At 39.6% G+C, this 24,027-nt stretch overlaps 1 protein-coding gene across 1 annotated transcript in view; it reads left to right on the top strand.

The window, feature by feature from the left end:
• The window catches only part of ELAVL2 (ELAV like RNA binding protein 2), a 133,717-nt gene that overhangs the window by 71,974 nt on the left and 37,716 nt on the right, over positions 1–24,027 (top strand). Inside the window, 1 exon segment of the mRNA XM_024132895.2 lies at positions 22,145–22,248. Coding sequence (XP_023988663.1) covers positions 22,145–22,248 — 104 coding nt within the window.

Raw genomic sequence — 24,027 nt, 5'->3', positions numbered from 1 at the left:
ATTTAAAGCATTGCTTTATTCAGTCATCACAGATTTTACAGATTCTAGTTTGTGTAAGGGGGGGGGTGGCGATTTCCATGAGGGCATGGTTAACTTAGCAGATGCAATTTTACATCTTGTTTTCCTTTTTTTGTTAAATCCTTATGCATATTGTGAATTAGAGTTTATTTTTAGCTCTTAATGAGTTCTTTTCTCATCATTGTACTTTTTGTTGGAACTCTGTTTTCTACATAATGCTTTGATTTTGAAGGGGGAGTGTATGTGGCTCACAAGTCTTGTATCCATCCCCAATCCCCACTCCAACTCGACTAGAATTTGCATTTTTTTCATTTGAGGCAATAGATCTGGTTATGTTACCTTGTAGAGTAGATGTAGTGATGCCCTTGACTCTTCACAACCTGTTTGACCTTCGGGATTTATCCTGAGAAAGTCAGATTCTCCCTTTAAAGTAAGGTTTAAAGGAGACATATCTGCATGTAAACAGGTAAGCCAGAATCATTTCATTGTATTCAAGGTCACTGGCGCCTGAGGGAGCAACTTTATTTCTTCACGTTTTGATGCTTTAAATCCAATCTTAAGGAGTCACTGAGTCATTAACACGCGGCCTCCCAAGATACTATGTTCTGAATCCTTCTTCCTAACCCTGATACTTGTCTCTGAGAGCTTTTTTCATACCGCTAAAATGAATTATAGTTGCTTTTAGTCCACTTTAAAATGTATCTAAATAGGCTGGTTACGGTGTGTCAAATCAATAGATATCTCTTCTATAAAATAAAGGCACTTTCCTAAATGATCTGAAATCGTATCTAGCCCTAGAATTCTGTGACTTTTCTCTTTCGTGAACATAACTGCTAAGTTAGCTCTTCTTAAGCATAGTACTTAGGGATTCTGACATGTATGGTGCAGACAACATATTACCTTTTCAAGCAGAATGATTTGGGATCTAACATTTAACCTCAAGATATTTAACCAGGGTTGTTTCTAGACCCTTATATTCTTGGTATTTCTGGGCCTTTATTTCAGGGGTAAATACCCTTCATTCATGTTGTAATCAGGTTAAAATACAGAATTGTCAATACTGATTTGTTACTGTGTTTTTTTATCAATACATTTCCTTTTGTAAGTGCTGGAAATTGGAAGCCTTTCCAAAAAGGCATGATAAGGTTGTTCACTGCATTATATTCCCCAATTCCATATTTGGGAACATTAAAAACAGACCTAATGAGCTATTAAAAATCAGAATGTGGAATCTTCTGAGCTTAGGTTCCTTGATTTTTTTTGAGATTTTAGTTCTCTGAGTGTTTATGGAAAACAACATATGTGGACGTAGCCATCATGTAAGGAGGGCATCTAATGTTCTTTCCTGGTTTCTAGAGCTGGACAGCAGACTTTTAAAGAGTCCCTCCTGCCTTTTTTGAGTGTGGTGGTGGCGAGATATTGCAAATGAACTTAATTTAGTGTATACAGTTCTTAGGTGATTTTGGGTAGGTGAAAGTAAACATCAAAGAGGGAGGAGAGAGGCTTAGCTGTTTCTCAAGACCAAATTCTGCCACATGTACAGACATCTAGCAAGCTGGCCCTAAAGTGACTGATATAGTTACTTTGCAAGCTTAATGAAGTCCCAGTTCTCTGTTCTTTTTTAGGTGCTTCGAACACACCTTTTGTGAAATGTTCACTTGAGGCTGACAGCATTGCAGAGGTGGGGATCTGTGCCCTCTGTTTGCATCATGCAAAAGGAAATCCTTCTGAACAAAGGCTGAACCCAGGACCATTTCATATTTAGGGGTCTTATCCATAAGGGTACAAGTTAGAGCCACCTTGGATTCTTGTGTCCTGTTTATACAGGGGTGGGTAGTTGTCTCTAAACTATTTTAGCACATCTGCATATCTTGAATACCTTTGATTTTACCAATGAGACCCCATTTCTAACTCTCATTACACTAATTAACAATAAGTAGCTGAAGGAACAAAAACCCATTTTGACATTCATTGTACTAATTAGCAGAGAAATGGTTGTTGATTTAGATATGGATAGTAGATAGTCTTGTAACTAGTTACTTTTGGAGGTTGGTCCTTACTTGTGTTTTGCTAGTTAATTATTCCTGGACTGTGTGTGCATTCAGGATAGTGTCTTATATGACCACTCCTAGAATTAAAGCTACTGGCACATAAATAACATCACACTGATTCATGACAAATTAAAAAAAAATTTAATTGTGGTAAAATATATATATAACATAAAGTTAACCATTTTAAGTGTATAGCTCCATGGCATTAAGTATATTCACAGTGTTGTGCAGCTATCACCACTATTTGTAGAACCAGTTCATCATTCCAAACAGAAACTCTGTACCCATTAAACAGTAACTCCCCACCCTGTTTCCCCCAAGCCATTGGCAACCACCATTGTACTTTTTATCTCTATGAATTTGCCTATTCTGGGTACCTCATATAAGTAAAAAGTGAAATTGTATAGTATTTGTTATAACAAAGTACTTTATTTTTTATAAATTTATTTATTTTATTTACTTATTTTTGGCTGTGTTGGGTCTTCGTTGCTGCGCGTGGGCTCTCTCCAGTTGTGGCGAGCAGGAGCTGCTCTTTGCTGCGGTGCGTAGCCTTCTCGTTGCAGTGGCTTCTCTTGTTGCGGAGCACGGGCTCTAGGGTGCACGGGCTTCAGTAGATGCAGCACGTGGGCTCAGTAGTTGTGGCTTGTGGGCTCTAGAGCACAGGCTCAGTAGTTGTGGCACACGAGCTTTGTTGCTCCGCGGCATGTGGGATCTTCCAGGACCGGCGCTCGAACCCGTGTCCCCTGCATTGGCACGCGGATTCTTAACCACTGCGCCACCAGGGAAGCCCTACCAAAGTATTTTAAAAGTAAATTTTATATATATATATAAAATTTACTTCTAAAAAACTTTAAAAAATAATATATAAAATATTTTTAACATATATATTGTATATATAGTAATTGTTTCAGGAGATACCAAATTTCTTTCTTTGGACCATGGGCTTTTCTGCGTATTTTATTTCCTTTCATTTCAACTTGCCTTTAGGAATCAACCCCTCCCTTTGAAATAATTTCTTTGTTTTCAAACTTAGTTCTTGCCAGTTTCCCCATAAAAGGAATATCCAGGTAAAACAGTGAATTTGTGCAGTATTTAATCAGATTGCTCACTACTTGCAGGGACTTCATCTCGCCCCTTTGCTGTGGTCCAGCCTGGTTCAGGCTTGTTTTCTTCTTTTTGGAAGTTGCCTGCAATCTCCATGGCATAATGGCAGGCCACCTGGAAGAAGAGGTAGTGGCACACACGGTAGTTTCAGAAAAGAACTAAAGCAGCTTTGCTCTCCAGCAGTTTTCTCTGCCTTCACACTTTTTTTCTACTTCCTCTTCTCCCAGAGAGTCACAGCGTCCAGGGATGACCGCCTGTGGGGTGTCCTGGGACACAGGGCGATGGCTCCGGACTTCTTTCTCTTTATCTCACTTCATCCTCTCCTCCACTGAGAACCTGAAGGAAATCTTGGCAGAAAGCTGTTGCTCAGTAGAAGGAGCCAAAGAGGGAAAAATAGAAATTCTCATCTATAGTTTTAGCTTTTCCTTCCATTATTCTTCCTTCCCCAGCACACCCACCCCACCCAATCCCACCTCCCTTAAAAAAACAAAAACAAAAACACAATTAACCAACCAACAACAACAACAACAAAAACCCAGCCAGGGACATTCCTTTTTAGACCACAGGAACAATTACTGTAGTAAAGAAAGGCTTAAGCATCTTCCTGCAGCAACTTTGGGAGACAGATGCTGATGTAGGTTGAATTTAGAGGCAGGTGGTGGCCTGTTTCTGCCGTTACATTATTTCAGATTCTATGCTACTGAGTAGAGCAGTCTTCCTTTAAAATTTTCGGTCTCATATCTTCGCCTCCTGCCTTCTCTGTTGGCATCTGCCAGATGCCTGCTGGCAACAGGAACATCATTCCACGCTTAGTGACTGTATTTATTTTCATTGCTGGCTATTGACAACTTAAGAGCAATTCCATGAGTTGAGACTTAGCAGAAAGGCTCCCCCGGTGGAGGCTTTAATAAAATAATAAAAAAAAGTTAATACTTTTTATAGTTTAAGGTCTTAATTCAGGCTTCATGCAGACTTCTCCGCGCTGCGTTCTTTGTGGCGAGCTACCAAAGACCTCTTATTGGGATAGGGAAGATGTTCCTCTGGAGCTGTAAGTTCTTGACTGGTATTAGTGGTGAAAGTGACTCAGGTTAGCAGCCTTTGTCTAACTAAGAATCTTGGCATGCTGGAGAATATCAGCCAGTGTTGGGTACTTGATTTAGGGTAGTGACTATCTGTTAAAGAGATCCTGAGTCACAACATACTCTGATAATGTAATTTCTTACATTATTGGCACCTTATTTTTAAGGTGTGGTAGAGGTGGAGGGAACTGGTCATAGTTTGCAGAGGGGGATGCAGAATGTTCTAAACTGGTGACTTTCTTTTGTTTTTGAGCTAGGAGTTAGAAGCAATGCTTTCTATATCCAGGGGATGGTCTGGTCCACTAGTGATTTGTTGATTATTCCATTTGATGGTCAGTCTTTGAAGCAGTCTTTTATTTGATCAGAAATAAGAGAGGTATTTCTTTTCAGTTTGTATGGAGAAATTCATAAGACCCTTCATGGATGCAAGAGAAGATTGTCTCTCTGATTTCATAAGACCATTCCATATTGAGGTATTCTCTTTCTTGGTGTACAGTTGGTGGGAGTATAGTTCCAGAATCCAAGAGACAGGTTCTCTCTGTCCTTGCCTTAGTATAGACAAGGGGTCAGTATGGGACCCAAGTAAAATCAATTAGGTATTTTCTCCCAAGACCTCAAGGAAGTGATGGAAGGATGAGATGGTGATGGTGAACCATCTCATCAGACTGTGTGTTTAGATCTGAGATGATGGCTGTTCTTTTCACTACTTAGCCCACTGGAGCCTGGTTCCCAACCCCTATTGATTCTGAAAATTTCTGTGCCTCTTCCAATAAATTCCCTTTTGCTAGTTAGCTAGAGTCAGTTTATGTTACTTATAATATAGAACTCTAGTGAAACAATTCATGCTTAATTCACATTTCTGTCTCTGTGTGTCAGAGTTTACTTTTCTACACACCCAAAAGTAAGCTTACTGATTTTTTTTTTTTTTTTTGGTTGACATCACATTGACCCATAAGAAAGTAACTTTTGAAATTGCTTAGAAGTCCCTGTATTGAACTCACCGTCTTTCCACACAGGGCTGTCAAAGAAGGTACAGGTTCCAGGCCTCACTTTCTAGATAACATCTTGTTTAGACCAGAAAGTTTTCCATTAGGAAGTTATTTGAATCTTAATGGGAGATTGAGCCCTTTTTTGGCTCAGGTCATATTTCCAGTTAGTTGGATACCTTTCACACCTATATCATTCTAACCTGAACTTTTAGTTCTTTAACATACCATGTGTGTTCAGCTAGATTCTGTAAAGCATCTATGATGTGGAAGAAGTTAAGCTGCAGTCTAGAGTCATCATATACTCAGACATATTACTGCTTCGTAGGGATAAAGGTGTTGTGATTTTTATTTTTATTTTGGTTTGTTTGGAACAGCTTTTACCTCTGATGGAGTCTGAGGGTTGTTGTTTAAGGACTATCTTTCACTTCTAACAAAACAGTTACCCCTTTTTGTACGGTACTCTTTATTGCCAGTAACCCTCCAGGGTTTGCATCCTGACCATTTTCCCAGTGTCTGTAGGGTCACAGTTTTCTCTTCTTTGAACCTGTTAAATTTGTCATAGCTGTAATAGATGAACTGCCCAAGCTGACTGCTTACTTGCCCTGAGACTTTTAGCTTTGAGGAAAACAAAAGCTATTGGTAAAGATGTCTGTCTTTGTTTTGCGAGGTTTATACGTATGTGTATTTTATAAAGTCCCTTGGCTCTATCTTTCAAAGAGTTGACTCATATTTGATTCACATTATCATTGGTGGAGGAAAGTGAAGTTCTGATATAATTATGCAAAAGTCGTAGTTGCAATGAAGATAATTGATATTCTGTCCTAAATAACATCTTGTGACTGCTCCCCCATTTCATTATGTTTTGTGGTCACTACTTTCCTCCTTGAGTGAGATCACCAGTAGTAATGGCATTCTCTGTGGTCACTCAGCTGGTTAATCTTCAGACATCAGTAATGTTTGGTGGTTCCTGCTGTTTATAGCAGCTGATGAGAGGCATATACCTTGTAGAAAAACAAGCTTGCTTGTGAATAACCTTCATTTATTCCCTCTGCTTACTTAGTCATCATTTAATTAAAACTCCGTGGTTTCTAGCCATGTGGGGACATAGGTATGCTTAGAGGCATTACATTTCTGTGTTCCATAGAGTCAGTGGTATACATCCTCAGTATCAATTCTTTTTGAACAGTCTTCAGTTCTCTTCGAAAAGATCAAATTCTAGGGCTTCCCTGGTGGCGCAACGGTTGAGAATCCGCCTGCCGATGCAGGGGACACGGGTTCGTGCCCCAGTCCAGGAGGATCCCACATGCCGCGGAGCGTCTCGGCCCGTGAGCCATGGCCGCTGAGCCTGCGCGTCCGGAGCCTGTGCTCCTCAACGGGAGAGGCCACAGCAGTGAGAGGCCCGCGTACCACAAAAAAAAAAAAAAGAAAAGATCAAATTCTAGTTTTATCTTTATTTTTAGTATTTTTATTTCTAATCATTGATGCAGAATCTTAACTTTGTTTGAAATATGATCAATTTTATATTCTTACCGTGCAACCTGTTAAGATATTTATGTAAGCTTTAGAGGATTAGAATGGGATTTCTGTTCAAGTAGCTTTAAGTAAAAACACAGCATGGGGGTGGGAAGAAGGATGGCCTGGCCAAGATATTACCAGGTTTTATAGGAAATGATACAGAAAATCTTTGAATAACACCTTAATTAGGCTGTAGGTTCTGCATAGGTTCTGCATTCAGAAAACAAAATCCTGTGGGGATTGTAAAAATCTCTCTTAGCTCCTGGTCACTTGATTTGAATTTCCTTAGAAATTTTGCTTCACTTATTTTTTTATCCTAGATGAAAGTGATAGAAAATTAAAATGAAGGAACACCTTAGCTTTGTAAGGAATGATGGAATCAAAGGCTTAGGCAGCAGTCAAGATTGGGAAGTAATTATATCTTATGGTAAGATTTAAAATTTGACCAAGGACAGTTATTTGATGAAACTTGGTAACTAATATAGTTATCACTGTGGTTAACCTTTAGGTTTTTTTTTTCTGGATATTCAACCAGAAGTCTTGAATTGCTAGGAAAGAGAAGAAATTATGGGTTAATTCCCATGTTTTAAGAGTGGAAGGACTATAATTAAGATGGCCAAGTAGCATAGAATACTTAATTGAATTTTTAAATTTTATGTTTAATGTAATCTTTCATATTCTGGAGGCTTATGAAAAATAATTTGCCCCTATTCCTTGCTTCAAAAGAATGCTGTTTAGAACCAGTCAGTTTTTATCTGAATCTTAACTAAATCTCAGAGATGTCTGAGGTTTTTACACATACGCAAGTCACAACTGTAAGATGATAAAGCTTTTTAAACCATAATACAAGTTTTACTTCCTTTAGTTTTAGGTGTATGTTTTTTAGGGAGGAGCAGAGGATCAAGAACGCAAATAATAAAGTATAGAAGGCTTTTGGATTAACGAAATGCAATTCAGAGTGTATATATATGTGTGGTTTCTTGCTAGGAAATATTCTTCCTTGAGGAAAGTAAGATTGGTAATTTAGGTATATATGGAATACCTTAATAATGTTAGTGTTTATTAAGAGAACTAGAATAAGCGTTATATTATATTTGGGAATAGGACTTAACTATAAGTGATCTGGCAGCATACATAAGATTTTCAAGTTTTTCCCCAAATAAAGGAGATTAGTTTGTAATATATAACTATTTAGTGTTCTGTTGCTTTATAAAATAGCAAGTAAGAAACTGTCAGCAACAAAATAGGAAAACTCCTCGACACTAAAGGTTATTGCATACTAGAGTGAACTAAAGACTAGTGTTTAGTGAAATCTTTGTTTGAGTGATGTACTTGTAGTTGAATACCTAGTGTTTTGTATAGCATTCTCCTGAGTAGGATGCTCTTTAATGTGACTGATTCTAATGCACAGGTCTGAAATTATTTGTGAAACTTACTTGACAAGAGCAAGGTTGATTTTGTCACTGATGAGGTATCATTTAATGGATCTAGGTCTGAGACTTAGCAGGAGGCCATAAACTCCTTGACCCCTTTTCTTTAGGGGACACTTGGTGGCAAAAAGATGAATTAGTATGAATGAGAGCTCTTTTGTTACCTGTCTTTGCCCTAATCTTGAAATGTGTTTGTAGAATTATGTAATATGGCCCCTAAAACCTAGAAGCTCTGTCTGTAGAAGTTACTTTCCCACATCCAGAGGGTCCTTAATACTAATCTGGTGCCATAAAAACACAGCACTTTCCCCAAGAGTGAACCTCAGATATGAGAATAAGCAAGTAGTCCAGTAACTTTAGTAATAGCAGATGAAAGAAAACATTTTAAAAGTTCCTAAGTTGAATTAGTTGAGGTGCACTTCTTGAATAAAATTTTTTACCTGCACCCTGCTTGTAGATTCGTGGGTACATGAGACAATAAAATGGTAATAAGTTAGAAAGATTATTTTCGTGTTTAGGTTTTTTCCTGTCTCACAGGGTAATGTATCCAGGAGTTAGCAGCAGTGGTCAGGTATACTAAGTTGTGGACTGTATGATTTGAATATTTCATTTTTAATATACTTTTAGTCAGTGGTAAAAGACACACCTCTCTAGTTCCTTGTGATGGTGCATTTGCTGTGATGCTGATGTGGACAGTGCTGCATCACCTTTGTGTGCTGAATGATTGTCTAGGCTAAATCTTTTAAGCATTTGCTTTTTTGTCCTTGTGTTTTTGTGAATTTTTAATTTAGAGGATTACAGGACCTAATTCTTTCGACTTTTAAACTAGGTGATTGTGGAAGAGATGCTTCTGTGTGATATGAATGTGGCAATTGCAAGAGCTAGCCCCTTTTGTATTTCTGTTTAGAAGCCATCTGTTAATTGTTGGAGAAATTGCACTGGGGTCTCAGAGTGGTTTGCTGTAACATAGCTGTCCCTTAGCAAGAAACCAAGCGGATATTTATTTTTGTGAGGGCACCTCTTTGACTTAATTGTAGCCATGGCTCCCACCTGACTTGCAGCCTTTACCACTTTTACCGTGTCCTGCTCAGCTTCCTCTGTAGATTTTGTTCCATTGGGATTCTTTCCTCTTTACTGCTTCAGAGAGGGCTTTTTTGAGGTCCTTGAAGCTGTATCTGCAGTATTTAAATAGGTTTCCTTTATAGTCAGCATTTATACCCTAACCTGCCAAAACACAATTGGTCTGTTTGGGGATTTCTCCTAAGTATAAAAATCTGTGCTTTTGTGTGACTATTTTAAATTGAGGGGGAGGAAAAAAACCCTGCTCCTCACATCGTCTTGGAAATGTAACTGCCTTTCTTTATTAAATATAGACTAAACAAAATGTCCTGTACAGAGAGAAGGAAAATCGTATGTTATTTATGCCTAAATCTTTGTGTAGATTGGGGACAATGGATTCCTCTGGAATTTTACTTCCTTTGTTGTTGCTAAAAATATCAGTAATTTCATTCTGGTCTGTCTTTTTAAAATAAAATGAACTAAAGTGGAGAGTTGTCCCCAGATGGAAGCCTTGTTACTTGTATGGAGGATACTTTATCAGTGATGCAGATAAGAAGGTGAAATGATACGTGCTTTTACTTTATTTGAAACTTTCTTTTTTTTTTTTTTTGTGGTATGCGGGCCTCCCCCTGCCGTGGCCTCTCCCGCTGCGGAGCACAGGCTCCGGACGCGCAGGCCCAACGGCCATGGCCCACGGGCCCAGCCGCTCCGCGGCACGTGGGATCCTCCCAGACCGGGACGCGAACCCGGCTCCCCTGCATCGGCAGGCGGACGCGCAACCACTGCGCCACCAGGGAAGCCCGAAACTTTCTTTTCTTGATGATACAATGCTATCCAGTGTCTCCTCCTTAAATGACCTGGCCTTCCTCCCTCCCCCTCTTTATTTTTTGGCTTGGTATTACCATATTATATGTAAAGGACTTAGATATGTGTGTGAATTCAGAAGTCGTGTATAACTTCGTGATTGCTACACAAAATGTCAAAGTGAGGTTTGTTAACACTGTGCCCACTTAGGGTGGTTATTAACACTTTCACTCATAATAGCAGCTTAACTGGGAGTTGGGGAGCATTCAGGTACATATGTTTTTATTACACAAAATGTCAAAGTGAGGTTTGTTAACACTTTGCGCCCACTTAGGGTGGTTATTAACACTTTCACTCATAATAGCAGCTTAACTGGGAGTTGGGGAGCATTCAGGTACATATGTTTTTATAGCTTTGTAAAAGAGATCTCAGAAATCATAAGCCTTCCCTGGGGCCGTCATCTTGAGTGCTGCTCTTTGTTGGCTGGGGGTTATCTACACCCTGTTAGATTCATAGTGAATGAATATTTGAGAGGTCATTAGGTGGGTGGTGCTGTATTCATGTCAGGGTATTAGCCTAAGGTTCTAAAGGTTCCTTGTGTCTTGTTACTCTTACGAAGGTGAGACGTTATCGCGCCAAGGAAATACAGATCCTCCTGGGGTTTGAGGGATTGCTTTCGATTCCAATCCTGGCCCTTAATGTGGAAGGCCCTCTGAAGGAAGAGTAGTTGTTCCGAAAGTTCAGTTTTGGGGGAAAAGGCCACTTGGATTGAGTTAATCAGGCTCATTTTCAGATACGAGTGTACTTGACAGGGGCTCAGAGAACTGTAGCATGAACAAAAGTTTTTGTGGAATAGGAGAATTAGGAATAGAAGGTTTGGGCTGGGATTTGTCCAGATGAGAAGTTTGCGATTTAGGATTGGGGCGATTTGTAGGGACTTGTGAAAGATATGATGGGTTTTTATCCTCTCATTTTTGTCTTTTTAGAGATCTCTGGGGACTTTTTTGAAAGGGAATTGGGGTCAGATCCCCTTTCTGGGTTGTCACGGCTTCTTCCCCAGGAGTCTCCTTGATGCTAGATCTGCATCTCCTTAAGTGATTGTTCAAGCTGCCAAGGTTAACCTCCGTAGGTTTCTCTCGTGTGTTTCATCGTCACTTCCTGCTTGGTGCATCCTACACTGTGACCACTACAAGCCTTTACATGGGGTGCCCCTGTTCTCAAGATGGAGGGTCTGCTTCTTACCTCTGCACAGACCACTTGTTGTTCAATGCGCCTTTGGTCTAACCAACTCCTCTGTACTTCTCCACCAATTAGCTCTTCTCCATATGCCTGTTTCCACAGTTTCTCTGACAAGAATCTCCTAAATTTCACCTCCTAAAGCCTTCTCTTCAAGTTCATCCTGGTTAAGCTTTAAATGCCAGTGATTAAATGTAGGTGTTCTGTGTTCATTAAGTGCCTGCATGTCTCTTGGTTATTGTCTTGCTTTACATTTTTGAGCTAAGATCTTAGAGGGCAGAGACCATGTGGTACTGATCCCACCTGCTTTTCTGCAGCTAGAAAACCATGCTATGCGTGTGAAAGCATTTCAATGCAATCTGCTGATGAGGGAAGTGTCTCGTGTGGGAGACGATTTTGGCAGTAGCAAACACGTTTGGCTTTAGCCATAAGAATTGCTTTCTGAGTTTCTGGAAAAGGAGTATGTAAAGCAAGTCCTGTTTTAAATGAATATTTTTATAATGCGGAGATCTCTATGTGTTTTGTAGTGATGGATTTGTTTTGAGGGTTGAAGTGGTTTGTGTACCTGTGAGGCGATAAACCTTTTCGTGGTTTTTTCTTTTAATACATAGTGTCTTGATGGATTGAGAAAGAATGGCGACGTTCCAGTCAATCAGTTACATGACAAAGAACAAGAAAAACAATGCAGGTGTATTTGGAGATTATGAATATCCTGGTTGAAAAGTTGTGTACTTCGGATGCACAGGACTCTGCCTCAAAATAATTCCCAAGCTTGGCCAAAGGCAGTGAAATGTATGCTGAAAAGACCGAGTTTGGATAAGTCAATTATGGTTTCGAAAACTACACTACCACTTACCAGCTACCTCTATGCCTTTGGATCAAGTTAGTTAATGTCTCAGGGCCTCCATGTTTTTACTGTAAAATGGGTTACAGAGAGCTTTGTTGTGAGAATTAAATATGTTGGCTGTATGTAATATAAGGCTCATAAGATGCTTGATAGCAGTCAGTAATTAGGTAGTGGTACTGTTTGCTTCCAGAGAGCTAGATAAAAGCATTTATGGGGCAGCAGGAACAGACTTCTCTCCCCGACTTCCTGAGCTTTGCCTATTGGAAGGTTTTGGCTGGTGAACCTTTAACTTTGGGGTGAGTGAGAAACTTTAAAAAAAAAAAAACCATTATGTGTTCAGGAAGAAAACTTACCCTCTGTAACAATTTTTTAAAATCATATGGACCTGGTGGGATTTGCATGGTCTGACTAATGTTTCCCATTCTTCTGGACAAAACACCACACCATAGTGGTTGGCAAAACTCTCTTATACAGCTCAGAAAGGGCACTGGGCTAATTATAGTGTTTAGGGCCTTTACATTTTTTTTCTTGCAATATCTAAATTAAAATCTCTTACAAAGAGAGAAGCACATTAAGAAACTGTACTGCTTTTTGATGGACTGCTTACCGATTTCCGTGTGTGTGTAGATTGACACCAGCTGGTAGTGCAAGCAACAGCAGATGCCCTTTTTACTACTGCAGTTGTTAACTGGTTTCCCTCTTTACCACAGTAATATTTTGAGGAGTATAGTTCCCTGGCCCTCATCTCAAATGATATTTATTTGAACAACTCTACTGCTTTTTAAGTAAGCACAAAATAAAGCAGATAACACAAGCCCCTTTTTGTTTTTTTGGGTTTTTTTTGGCCGCGCCCTGCAGCTTGCAGGATCTTAGTTCCCCAGCCAGGGACTGAACCTGCGCTCTCAGCAGTGAAAGTGCAGAGAGTCATAACCACTGGACTGCCAGGGAATTCTGCACAAGCCCCATTTTGTGTGTGTATGGCAGGGGAAATCTGTATAGAGTTAATTATAAGTAACAAAGAAGTGAGACTATTGTAGCCGACTCAGATCTTTAACTGAGAGTTGATTTTGCCCTAACTCAGGGTATGTTAATATCCTTTTTTTGAATGGTAAGGTCTGACTTTCTGGCCAACTAACAGTTTTCTGGCTTTTGCTCTCACCACGGGGATAGCTCCAGTGTTTGAAGGTAGGCCTGCTGAGTTTTCTTTTAGAGCAACTACCTACATCAGAGAGTAATGAGAACTGGTTTTGGTTTTTTGTTTGTTTGTTTTTAACAATGGTGTTGAGATGCTATAATATCTTATTCACTTTTTCTCAAGCTAGAGAACCTGGTCCAAGTTAAAGTCTTCTCCTAAGATGGGTGTACTAGAAGAAATAGTTTATTTTCCCACTTTAAATAAAGATCATTTTTCCTAATCTTCCTGGTCTCCGATGCAAGACATCTTAGTACCCATATGCACTATTTGAGAATTTAGAGGATTTATTATGCTGTTCTCAGAAGCCTAAGACTGAATTGTGTGGGAGTTCTTAATGTCTGAAATGGTGATGTATTAAGAACCCACAGTTTTGCCAACTTAAGCAAGGTCATGCTGCATTGCCAGCAGATTCATAATTACTGGGACTGGAACTATAGCAAAATGGAGCTCTACCAGTTGTATAATCGGAGGACAGATATGGCCATTAAAATTAACTCAGTAGGAAAATGCTCCGGTGCTTGAGGTCATTAACTGCTCCCTCTCGAATTAGGCCACTTAGGGAATATTTACCAAGTGATGAGTATTTACAACTTTGATTTCAGCAGAAAAGTTACGATTTAAACTCTTCTATGTTATCTCAATATATCTGTAAAGTCATGAAAACCATTTTAAAATATTGGGCTCTTTAGTCTCAGGCCAGCTTTATTAGCAGTTGGGTAGAAGATGAGTCTTCTAGTGAGCCATCTGTTTTCTGTATTATGTGAGTGTCTAGGTTGAATTCTCCATCCTGGTGATAATCCCTGGTAATATCCTTTGGGAAGCTGGTAAAAATGCTCCGAGCTTTCAAGGGAGTCTGGCTTGGTCTGTAGTAATAGGATCTCACCAGTTCTCTGCCTCACAATTTGATCTTTCCCATCAGAGGGCGATGAGGAGGACCTGTTTAATTTGACCTGAGTTAGTTGAATATTTAAATGGAAGGACCTCCTGCATCTGGCATCTGAGGAGACTCAGGCTAAGTCAGGAATTAAAATTTGGAGAGACTGGAGAAGATTACATCCCTCTTCTGTTCTTCTAAGATTCTCTCAAAGCTTTCCCCTGATGTGTGGTACCCACATGGTTTTGTTACACATCAGATCTGAGATGTTGAGAAAGCTCCTTTGTAAAGTCTGGTGCATGTTGTTGTGGTGCCAGAGCTGCAGTACACAGCCTGTCTGAACAGACACACAAAACCAGTGCCCAAGAACAGAAAGTCCATCTGAAGAAACACAACACATTTGCAACTTCATTTTGTGTTTGGGGGAGGAGGGAAGAATGGTGTTAGAATGAGGGAAAGGGGTGGATCTGTCTTTAAAAACAAAAATTGCCCCCCCTTGGAGTGAAAACTTGTTTTCCTAAATCAAATTATTTGCTTTTTTTGTTAAGGGATGCAGTTTTACACAGGGACCATGTTTAGAGACAGTATATCTTCCCAATTTGCTTTTTTGTTGTTGTTGTTAAATGTTACATTATTAAACCTCATCTTGCAAAGAGTCTTGCTTGTCAGAGGGGACCATAGTGACCTGTTTCTGCTTACTGGGGGATTTAGAAAAGAGTCATGCTGCTTTTGTCCTTTTTATTTCATAAAGCATTACTACTGCTCTAAATAAAATAATAGATACACATCAATCAGCATAGTCACCTTTTATTGTTGATTCAACTACTAGGTTTTTACAGAATTCACTCTGCATTTTATTTGACTTGTACATGAATAGTCTCGGCAGACTTAATTATATTAGTGAAAAAGCACTTTCAACAAAATTATATGCTGACATCCCATAATTTATACTTACAGATTTGTGAAACAGATTTATGTAAATCTATCAAATTACTCTAGGTGACATTTTTTTAAATTGAGATTTTATTTAAATGGTATTTGTAGAAAATTTTCATATGAAAAATTTTACGTGAACTGTTTGAAAAAATGTATCTTACATCACTCCCTTATAAAGACAGAATACTGTAACATTTGAGCATCTTGTCTCCTTTTGTTCTGTAACCATCTGGTACGATGTAGGGACATGGGGAGCATGTTTATAAGGGCATCTCTCTTCTAAACCGTAAGTTCCTGGAAGGCAGATGGCTGTTTCTTCGTTTGTTCATTCTTTTTTTATTAGCTTGTTCATTCATTCATTGTTTCAATGGGCATATTAATAATCTATGCTAGGGTCTTTTATATCAGGAGCTATGCTCAGCTTGCCTTTGCTCAACAGTCTAAGGGAGGCGACATCCAAATTGACTCAATACCCATACGTATTAAGATAAAGGTGTATAATATAAAGGCTGTGGAAGGACTAGGGAGGGGCACTGGACAGTGAGCATTGGGAGTGGGACAAATTGTGGCAGGAAATGGTCTCAGAGAAAGTCCTAAAGGATTTGTCAGGGCTAGCCAGTTGGAGATGTGTCTTCCAGGCACAGGGAATTGATTATGCGTTTGAGGGTATACGTACGTATAGGGGTAGTAGAAGTAAGCAAGAAGCTGATGATGACCTTGGAAACCAGAGTATGATTGGGATTTTCTTCTAGAAAGATAACCCAGACAATATTACAGTTGAGAATGACTGGTTTGGGAGTTAACAGGGGTCTAGGGAAGGGATGATGGGTTAGGATATTGTAGCAATAATCCAAATTAGAATAATACATGAGGACCTGTGCTAATGCCAAGAGGCTGGGGCTGGGGGTGGGGGCAGATTTAGCTGGTAGAACAGATGGGATGTGATACCCCTGTGGTAGAACTTGCACTGAAATGAATCTGCTTGCACAGCTTCCCTAATAAACTATGAGCTACTTCCTTGAAGTGTTGGATCAAATGTTACCTTCAGGGTGGGGCCTGCTCTCACCACTATATTTAGGTCAGCAGCCCTGACCCGGCACTCCAAACTCTCCTATCTCTGCTTTTTTTCTCCTTAGCCCTTAGTCTCTTGTAATATATACTGTAGAGCCTGTTCTTTTGTTTCCTTCTACCAGAATGTAAGTTTTATGAAGAGGAACTTTTTGTCTCTTTGCTTATCCTCAGGGATTAGCAAAAAGTAGATTTTCTATAATCATTGAACAAATGAATGCTGAATGTTGGTGAGAAATATGTAGGATGACTTTTTAAAAAAAATTTATTTTATTTATCTATTTTTGGCTGCGTTGGGTCTTTGTTGCTGCGTGCAGGCTTTCTCTAGTTGCGGCGAGCGGGGGCTACTCTCCACTGTGGTGCGCGGGCTTCTCATTGCGGTGGCTTCTCGTTGCAGAGCACAGGCTCTAGGCATGTGGGCTTCAGTAGTTGTGACTCGCGGGCTCTAGAACGCAGGCTCAGTAGTTTTGGTGCACGGGCTTAGTTGCTCTGCAGCATGTGGGATCTTCCTGGACCAGGGCTCGAACCCATGTCCCCTGCATTGGCAGGCAGATTCTAAACCACTGCGCCACCAGGGAAGCCCTAGGATGACTTTTAAATACAGAATTTTATTTTTCACAATTCCATGTTGAGAAGGGTCTCACTTAATATTGGTTGGATAAAATTAAATTTATGTACCAGGTTTGTAATCAAGAATTGTGGTGATCTATTGCTTTTACCTTTAAACCTGAGGGGGTAGTTTGATATTTAGAACATTGGTAGTCATGTGAAATAGAAAAGACTAAATAAAGTAACCTTTGAATTAAATGGGTCCAGAAGATTGTGTATTTTTAATTAAAATATGCAATTAAATTTGTAATTAAAGTATGCTATTAAAAGCAATGTAGGTGGCAAGGGAACGGCTGCTGCTTTGAATTATGCACTGTTTGGGATAAATTGGAGTTTACTGTGTTTCCCACTAGCACTTTGTCACTAAACAGATTCTCTTCCTGTTTTCCTCTTCCTGCTCTGACCCCCACGCAGCTCTCAGTGTGCCTCAGTCCCATTCAGAGGCCTTGGAGTGTTTCAGCTCTGTGCTTTAGATCACTTGACCGTGGCTCTAAGCAGCCTGTTTATAACTGTTCTCCTTATGCCAACGAACAGTTTATAAGTAATTGTTCTGTCTCTTGTGAAGAAGTGATCCTTCTCTGTGGCATATATTTAGATTAAAAAGAAGGGTGCAAAACAGAAGACATTCACACAGACACTATCTACAGAATACCATGCGCGGAAGTGCGGTATTGACCTGGAGCTTTCAGTACCTTCTTTTGAAGGTCTTAGTCCTATGACTGTAGAGATAGCTTCCTCCATAGTGAGGTTTTAGAATCCCAGCTGTGACTATTAGGACCAAGACTTAGATTAATGCTTCCAAAATCCCTAAGAGCATGGGACCACGGGTAGCTTGTGAGGATAGCTGGGGACGAGCGGCATTGACCTTATTCTTGATGTTCAGCTACCAGAGGAATTTTTTGGCTTCTAAAGACAGGATTTATTTGTCTTGAAGGCTTTTTTGGGTGAGCCTTAGCTTTGTCATTTTGTTCAGAAGTTTCTTCTGATCATGTTGGTTTCCATAATTGTTATACTTGGAATTTAAATGTAGAGCTTTATAGTTGTTTTTTTTTTGCGGTACGCGGGCCTCTCACTGTTGTGGCCTCTCCCGTTGCGGAGCACAGGCTCCGGACGCGCAGGCTCAGCGGCCATGGCTCACGGGCCCAGGCGCTCCGCGGCATTTGGGATCCTCCCGGACCAGGGCACGAACCCGCGTCCCCTGCATTGGCAGGCGGACTCTCAACCACTGCGCCACCAGGGAAGCCCGCTTTATAGGTTTTTTAAAGAAGTGATTCTTGGTTTTGAGATTGTCAGTATGCACATTCTAAATTCAGAATAACGTGAAAAGTAGATTTGGAGGATATGGTTAAATGATGCTTGGTTTTCAAGCCTTCCTTGGTAGTTTATGACTGTTACTAGCTGATGCATACAAAAGTGGGAAAAAGTGGGTCCAGGCTAAATATTTTTTCTTGATGTTTGACTTGCTACTGTTTCTATTTTTTAAAAATCTCCACTCATAATAACCTGAAACAGGCACTGTATAAATAAGGTGCCTTTACATTGTCATAGGAATGAATAACAGCGTAGGAATTCATATATACTGAAATAGATATTTGCACAAGAAGTACTGGAATTTGAGACAGTAGGCAACTGTCTCAAAACAAGTTTTTGTGGTAGAGCTCTGTTAGAAAGTGTGTTTACATTATATTTCAGGCATATTGAAGGTGACCCAGGTTCAGATATAAACTAGTTGTGAATTGAGGGGAGAAGAACATAGCATTTGAGAGTCCTGGATTCAAGTCCTGACCACTACTTTCTGCCTGTTTTTTCATTTGAGGAAGCTGATTGACCTTGCCCAGCTTCAGATACCATTTCTGCCTTACAGGGGAAGAATATGAGTATCTCACAAGATCAGTGTGAGGCTAAAATTAAACACTAGAACACCACACAGCTTAAAGATGAGAATGGGGAGAGTCTTGCCTATCTTTGTATCATTTGTGATGCCTCTATGTATTTTAAGCATCCAACACATATTTGCTGACTTGATTAACTCACTTTAAAATGAAAATCTGTGAAGTTACTAACTCCCTTGTAGTTCCAATGCCAACATGTTAATGCATCTACTACAGTGGATTTGGGAATGCAGCCGTTTAGCAGCAAATATCTCCTTTCATATTATTTTACTTAGGGTAGTAATATCATTTTGCTTATCTTAAATACTAATTGGCAGGTGTTGCTCATCCTAATACTACCACTAAGCAAATTAGAAACTTTGTGGCAGAGAGCTCATCTGGGGATAAATATTGAGTTTACTCAATTTCCAATAGTTGAAATTTGGTTGACTCATTAAAACTAGCGGTGGCTGCTTGAGGGGGTCAGGTCAAAGACCCATTCATTCAATGGCTAGACCATCTGATGGTGACATTGATGATAATACCTTTGGTTAAATTAATAACACCACTGCGTTTCTCATTCGTGCATTTAGCAAACTTCTTGAGTGCCTACAGTGTGCTAGGAGTAAGAGCTCAGAGGACAGGGCAAGAGACAGCTAAGCAGGTTAGGATTTTTTACTTTACCCAGTGACCCAACTCCAGCAGGCACTACTCTGCTAGAGAGTGACCCTGTAAGCAGTAAACTGTTTCTCTGAAGTGATGGATAACTTGAAGATTTTAGAAGAAAGACATCTACTGGTTTTTTAAAAATGCATCTGTAAAAAGGCTGTCTTCCTTACAGAGTCACTTCGCATGCCCAGACCATCAGCATCTGGCCCCTCTAAGAGCTCCCAGAAGCCTTATTTGCAGCTTCAGAGTATCTCTCACTATTAAAACTGTGATTCTCAGCCTTGGCTGCATGTGTTAGAGTCACCAGGCTTTAAAAAACCTGGTATCAATGCTTCATAATAGACCAATTAAAAAAGAAAAACTTGGGGAAAGGGACTCAGGCATCAGTTTTTGTTTTTGTTCTCGTTTTTGTTTTTTAAGCTCTGTAGATGATTCCGGTGTGTACCAAGGTTAAGAAAGGACTTTGATTAGAAGTTGCCAAAATACAGGTGTGAGGGTGGTGGAGAGGGTAGGTAGGAGAAATGGACTCAGTGCTAGTACAATTGATAATTTGATTTTGTTATAGAATAGCAGTGTGACAAAACCACCTAGTGTTCACTTTGCCTTTCCTTCCCCTGTTATATTGGTAGCATCTTTCTGGTTTAATTTAATTTAATTTATTTATTTTTTTGCGGTACGCGGGCCTCTCACTGCTGTGGCCTCTCCCATTGCGGAGCGCAGGCTCCAGACGTGCAGGCTCAGCGGCCATGGCTCACCGGCCCAGCTGCTCCGTGGCATGTGGAATCTTCCTGGACCAGGGCACGAACCCGTGTCCCCTGCATCGGCAGGCGGACTCAAAACCACTGCGCCACCAGGGAAGGCCCTAATTTTAAATGAATACATGTAAACTCCTTAACATTTAGTAGATATGTTATTTTTCCTCACTTTATTTTTTGACTGGAGTGGTCTACCTCCGTCAATAGTGAATGTTCTCATCACTGCCTTAGCAACCTCACTGGGTAGGAACTATCCTCATTCTAGAAATAAGGAAGTTAATGACTCAGAGAGGTTAATTAGTTTCTTCAAAGTCACACAGCTGGTAAACAGCAGAGCCAGGATTAGAACTTCTGTGTGTTTAATCTCCAAAGCCTGTGTTATTTTCATCATAAACAGCTTCTTTGAGCAGATTTTTTAATGTTCAGCCTATTTGAATCCTCAGTGACAAAAGAACTGCGACACATTTCATAAGAGGGCACTGAGCATGCAGTAGACACATGATAAATGTCAAATTAGGAAAAAACTGAATGCTTAAAAATGCAATGGTTTCACATGCAAGTTTTCAAAAAACAGAGCCTCGAGTAAAACACAATCTATATGAGTAGTGTGAGAAAAAAAAATGAACTGAATTAGTTTTAGCTCTCTCCTAACCCCCGTTTTTAAAAACAGAAAAAAATATAATTTGATAAAAGGGTATAAGCTAGCAATGATTATCCCCTCAAAATGATTGTGGTCCCCCAAATACAATCCCAAGTTTTCATGGTTATTAGGCATTGTGTTTAGCCTTCTCTCTCTCTCTTTCTTTGTACACTTATAAAGAACCACATTGGCTACTCTGGTTAGCCTATTCTAAATATCTGTATTCATAACCACTTGGACCTAAGTTGCTGCTTAAAAGAAGAAAAAAATCCCTTTTTTTTTTTTGCTATGAAATTGATCCCCAAATGGTAATTAATAAGAAGTATTTGGACCTTTACTGGGAATCTTCCAGGAAACCCTCAATTGGTTTGGTTTGACTTTTAGTAGGCTAAATCTTTTTAATGTCCATTTTTGTCACCCCCCCACCCCCCGTATAGTGTTTCTCACCTTTTCAAACTGAGAAACTTTCCCTTAGTTGAAAAATGGAGACCTTTAGGATTGGCTTTACTTGTCTGTGCGTTCCGTTGATTCCGATCTCTTGTTACTTCCTATTTCTTGAGAGTCGGGACACATCAGTCAGCCAGGGGCGAGAGGGCTCAGATGATGGATAAAAGCAACAGCAGACTCATTTGGAAGCAACTCTTACTCCAAAATTATTCTGTTTTTTATCTTTGTTTATGCTTTTCTTTCTTTTCCACATGTTCTCATGGGCTTGGATGTCCTCAAGTGTAAATCTTTGTGTTCATATTTCCCTGTATTCCTTAGCTAGGTCTTCAGACCCCTTTTAGAAAATTGGATTCAGTTTATTTGAATAAGCTCCTCTAAAATTAATGTACTTATGCATATACACACATATATTCCATGTACACACACACATACTCACGATTCTCCACCGTTTTAGAATCTGAAATAATTGTACTTGGTAAAGGCTGTAAATTTGTCAGGGTAATGTGTACAGAACACTGACAGATTCTTGGTTGATGCTTTTCGCTTTCCAATTTTATGGGTAAGGAAACTGAAGCTGAAAAAGTCGTGCCCATGAAGCCCACACAGCAGCTCAGTGGAGGCTTGCACCCACAGTTTCCGAAGCTGAATGTTGCCTTGCTGCTGGGCGCTCTGGCTCAGGCAGGACATGTATGATGGAACACTTTGGGTATGTGTGTTTTTTAAACAGCACAGCTTGCTGAGTTCTAACTGATGTTTAAACTTGCAACTGTAATAGGAGATGAAAAAAGGCCACATGTATATTTCTAGAAGAATTAATGTAGACTTTTTTTTTCTATTGAGAGAATGTGCTGGCGTTAATGACAAGAACATATGCCAGAATGAAAGTGGATGTCTGTCATCAGTGGTGTAGAGCTAACCGTATGCCTTTTTCCCTTTCCCTTTCATTAGGGCAGAGCTTGGGATATGGCTTTGTGAACTACATTGACCCTAAGGATGCAGAGAAAGCTATCAACACCCTGAATGGATTGAGACTTCAAACCAAAACAATAAAAGTAAGTTTATGTTTTTTTTTTTTTTTATATCTACTTGCAGAACAGAGGTTAAAAGAATTAAGGTCTACTTGTAGTTCTTTCCTTTATTCATTTTGTGCCCATATGGACACTTCTCTGGGAGGCATAGCAGAATTTTTTTGTTTGTTGCATGATGAGGGAAACTTTATTCATGAGTACTACATGTAATTACTTATGTGTTAACAAAGGGACAGAGTAGCAACTTTCTCAGATAAGTACTTTATGAAACTTACTGAATTAAATTTCCTTCTTTGTTAGAGAATTACTTGCCTATAACTTGAAGAAACCTTATACCATTTCTTCTAGCACAGGGGTTGGCATTCTTGTCTGTGAAGGGCCAGGTAGTAAATATGTTAGGCTTTGCCGGCCGTGCAGTCTCTGTCACAACTTCTCAATTTTGCCCTCATAGCTTGAAAGAAGATATAGCCTCCACATGAATGAATAGATGTGGCTGTGATCCTATAAAACTATATTTATGGGCACTGAAACTTGAATTTCACGTAATCTTCATGTGTCACAAAATAGTCTTTTAATTTTGTCCCAATCATTAAAAAATGTAAAAATCATTCTTAGCTCTTGGGTCATAGAAAAACATGTCCTTGAGCTGTAGCTTGACTGTTCTGGCAGATTCAGTTTACTTTGAGGAGACTGACTAGAAGAGTGTACATGCCACACAGGTTATTTTTTCTGTTACAGTTTTCTTTTCAAGACGAATGGTAAATAATTTTATGGATGTTTTTCCTGCTTTTTTGAAATTCTGATGTAAATTCTCTCTGGATAAGAAGTTAATCCAGTTTGCTGTGTAGATTTCTTTTCCTTTAGAATATGAAAGGGACGTTGCCTCTGGCAGACGCTTAGTACATGTGCCATCAATTTTCCCTCTCCTGCCCAGTGCAGACATTGCCAATCATGGCAGTCTTTCTCACTGAGTCTGGATGAGGCTCCCAAGTATTTTTTCAAAATAGTGTTCCAGACAACCTCTGTCAATTGACTCAAGTTGGAACCTATTTTCCGCCCTTGATTTAAGAACTCAGCTCAGACCATCGCCTGGAGTGGTAAGGGGAAGTTAGTCACAGCTGACTGTGGTATCCATCTTGCTTAGAGACGTGTCTAGAAGAGTTCTGCTCATTTTCTCAGGTATCTGGAAATGCAGTGTCATCTTTGTGCTTAAAAGTTGCTTCTCTCAGAGTTGTCAGTTAAGGTAATTCACTAGCCCTGGGTAGTTTTGACATCTTGTTCTTTATATTTTTTGGCCCAGAGGAAGAATGCCTCCCACCACTGTCTCATCTAAAGGAAACTGTATGCAGTGGCCCCCAAATATACTTGGATGTAAGATGTCCGAGATTCTGCATGTTTCTTGGTCAAGAAAATGTCCTACGTACAAAACGTCTGATTATTAGATTTCTAATACATTCTAAGATTGCAAACACTTGTTTATTTTAACCTTGGTTTTTCCATCTGGACGATTTTTTCTAATTGTCCACACTTCTTTGCATGCTCTCTGTTTGTGTCACAGAGATTAACCTTTTAATAGTACTGTTAAGTGTAATGATCAAGTGTTCTTAAGAAGACATCCAATGTCCAGTTACCTTCAGATTGTTTTGTGAATGCTGTATCCTACTGCAGATTTTTGTGAGGCTCCCAACTTAAATTGACTTCAGGATTGCTGCTAATTTATCGTAGTTTTGAGGTCCTGAGTTGTGGTTAAGAAGAAAATGGAATAGATGGTTGGATTGACATACCTTTTCTCCATTCCAGAAG

Source organism: Physeter macrocephalus, chromosome 9, assembly GCF_002837175.3.
Source record: "Physeter macrocephalus isolate SW-GA chromosome 9, ASM283717v5, whole genome shotgun sequence".
NCBI classification, from domain to species: Eukaryota; Metazoa; Chordata; class Mammalia; order Artiodactyla; family Physeteridae; genus Physeter; species Physeter macrocephalus.
The sequence above is the reverse complement of the archived record's forward strand: the minus strand, read 5'-3'. Positions and strand labels throughout refer to the sequence as shown.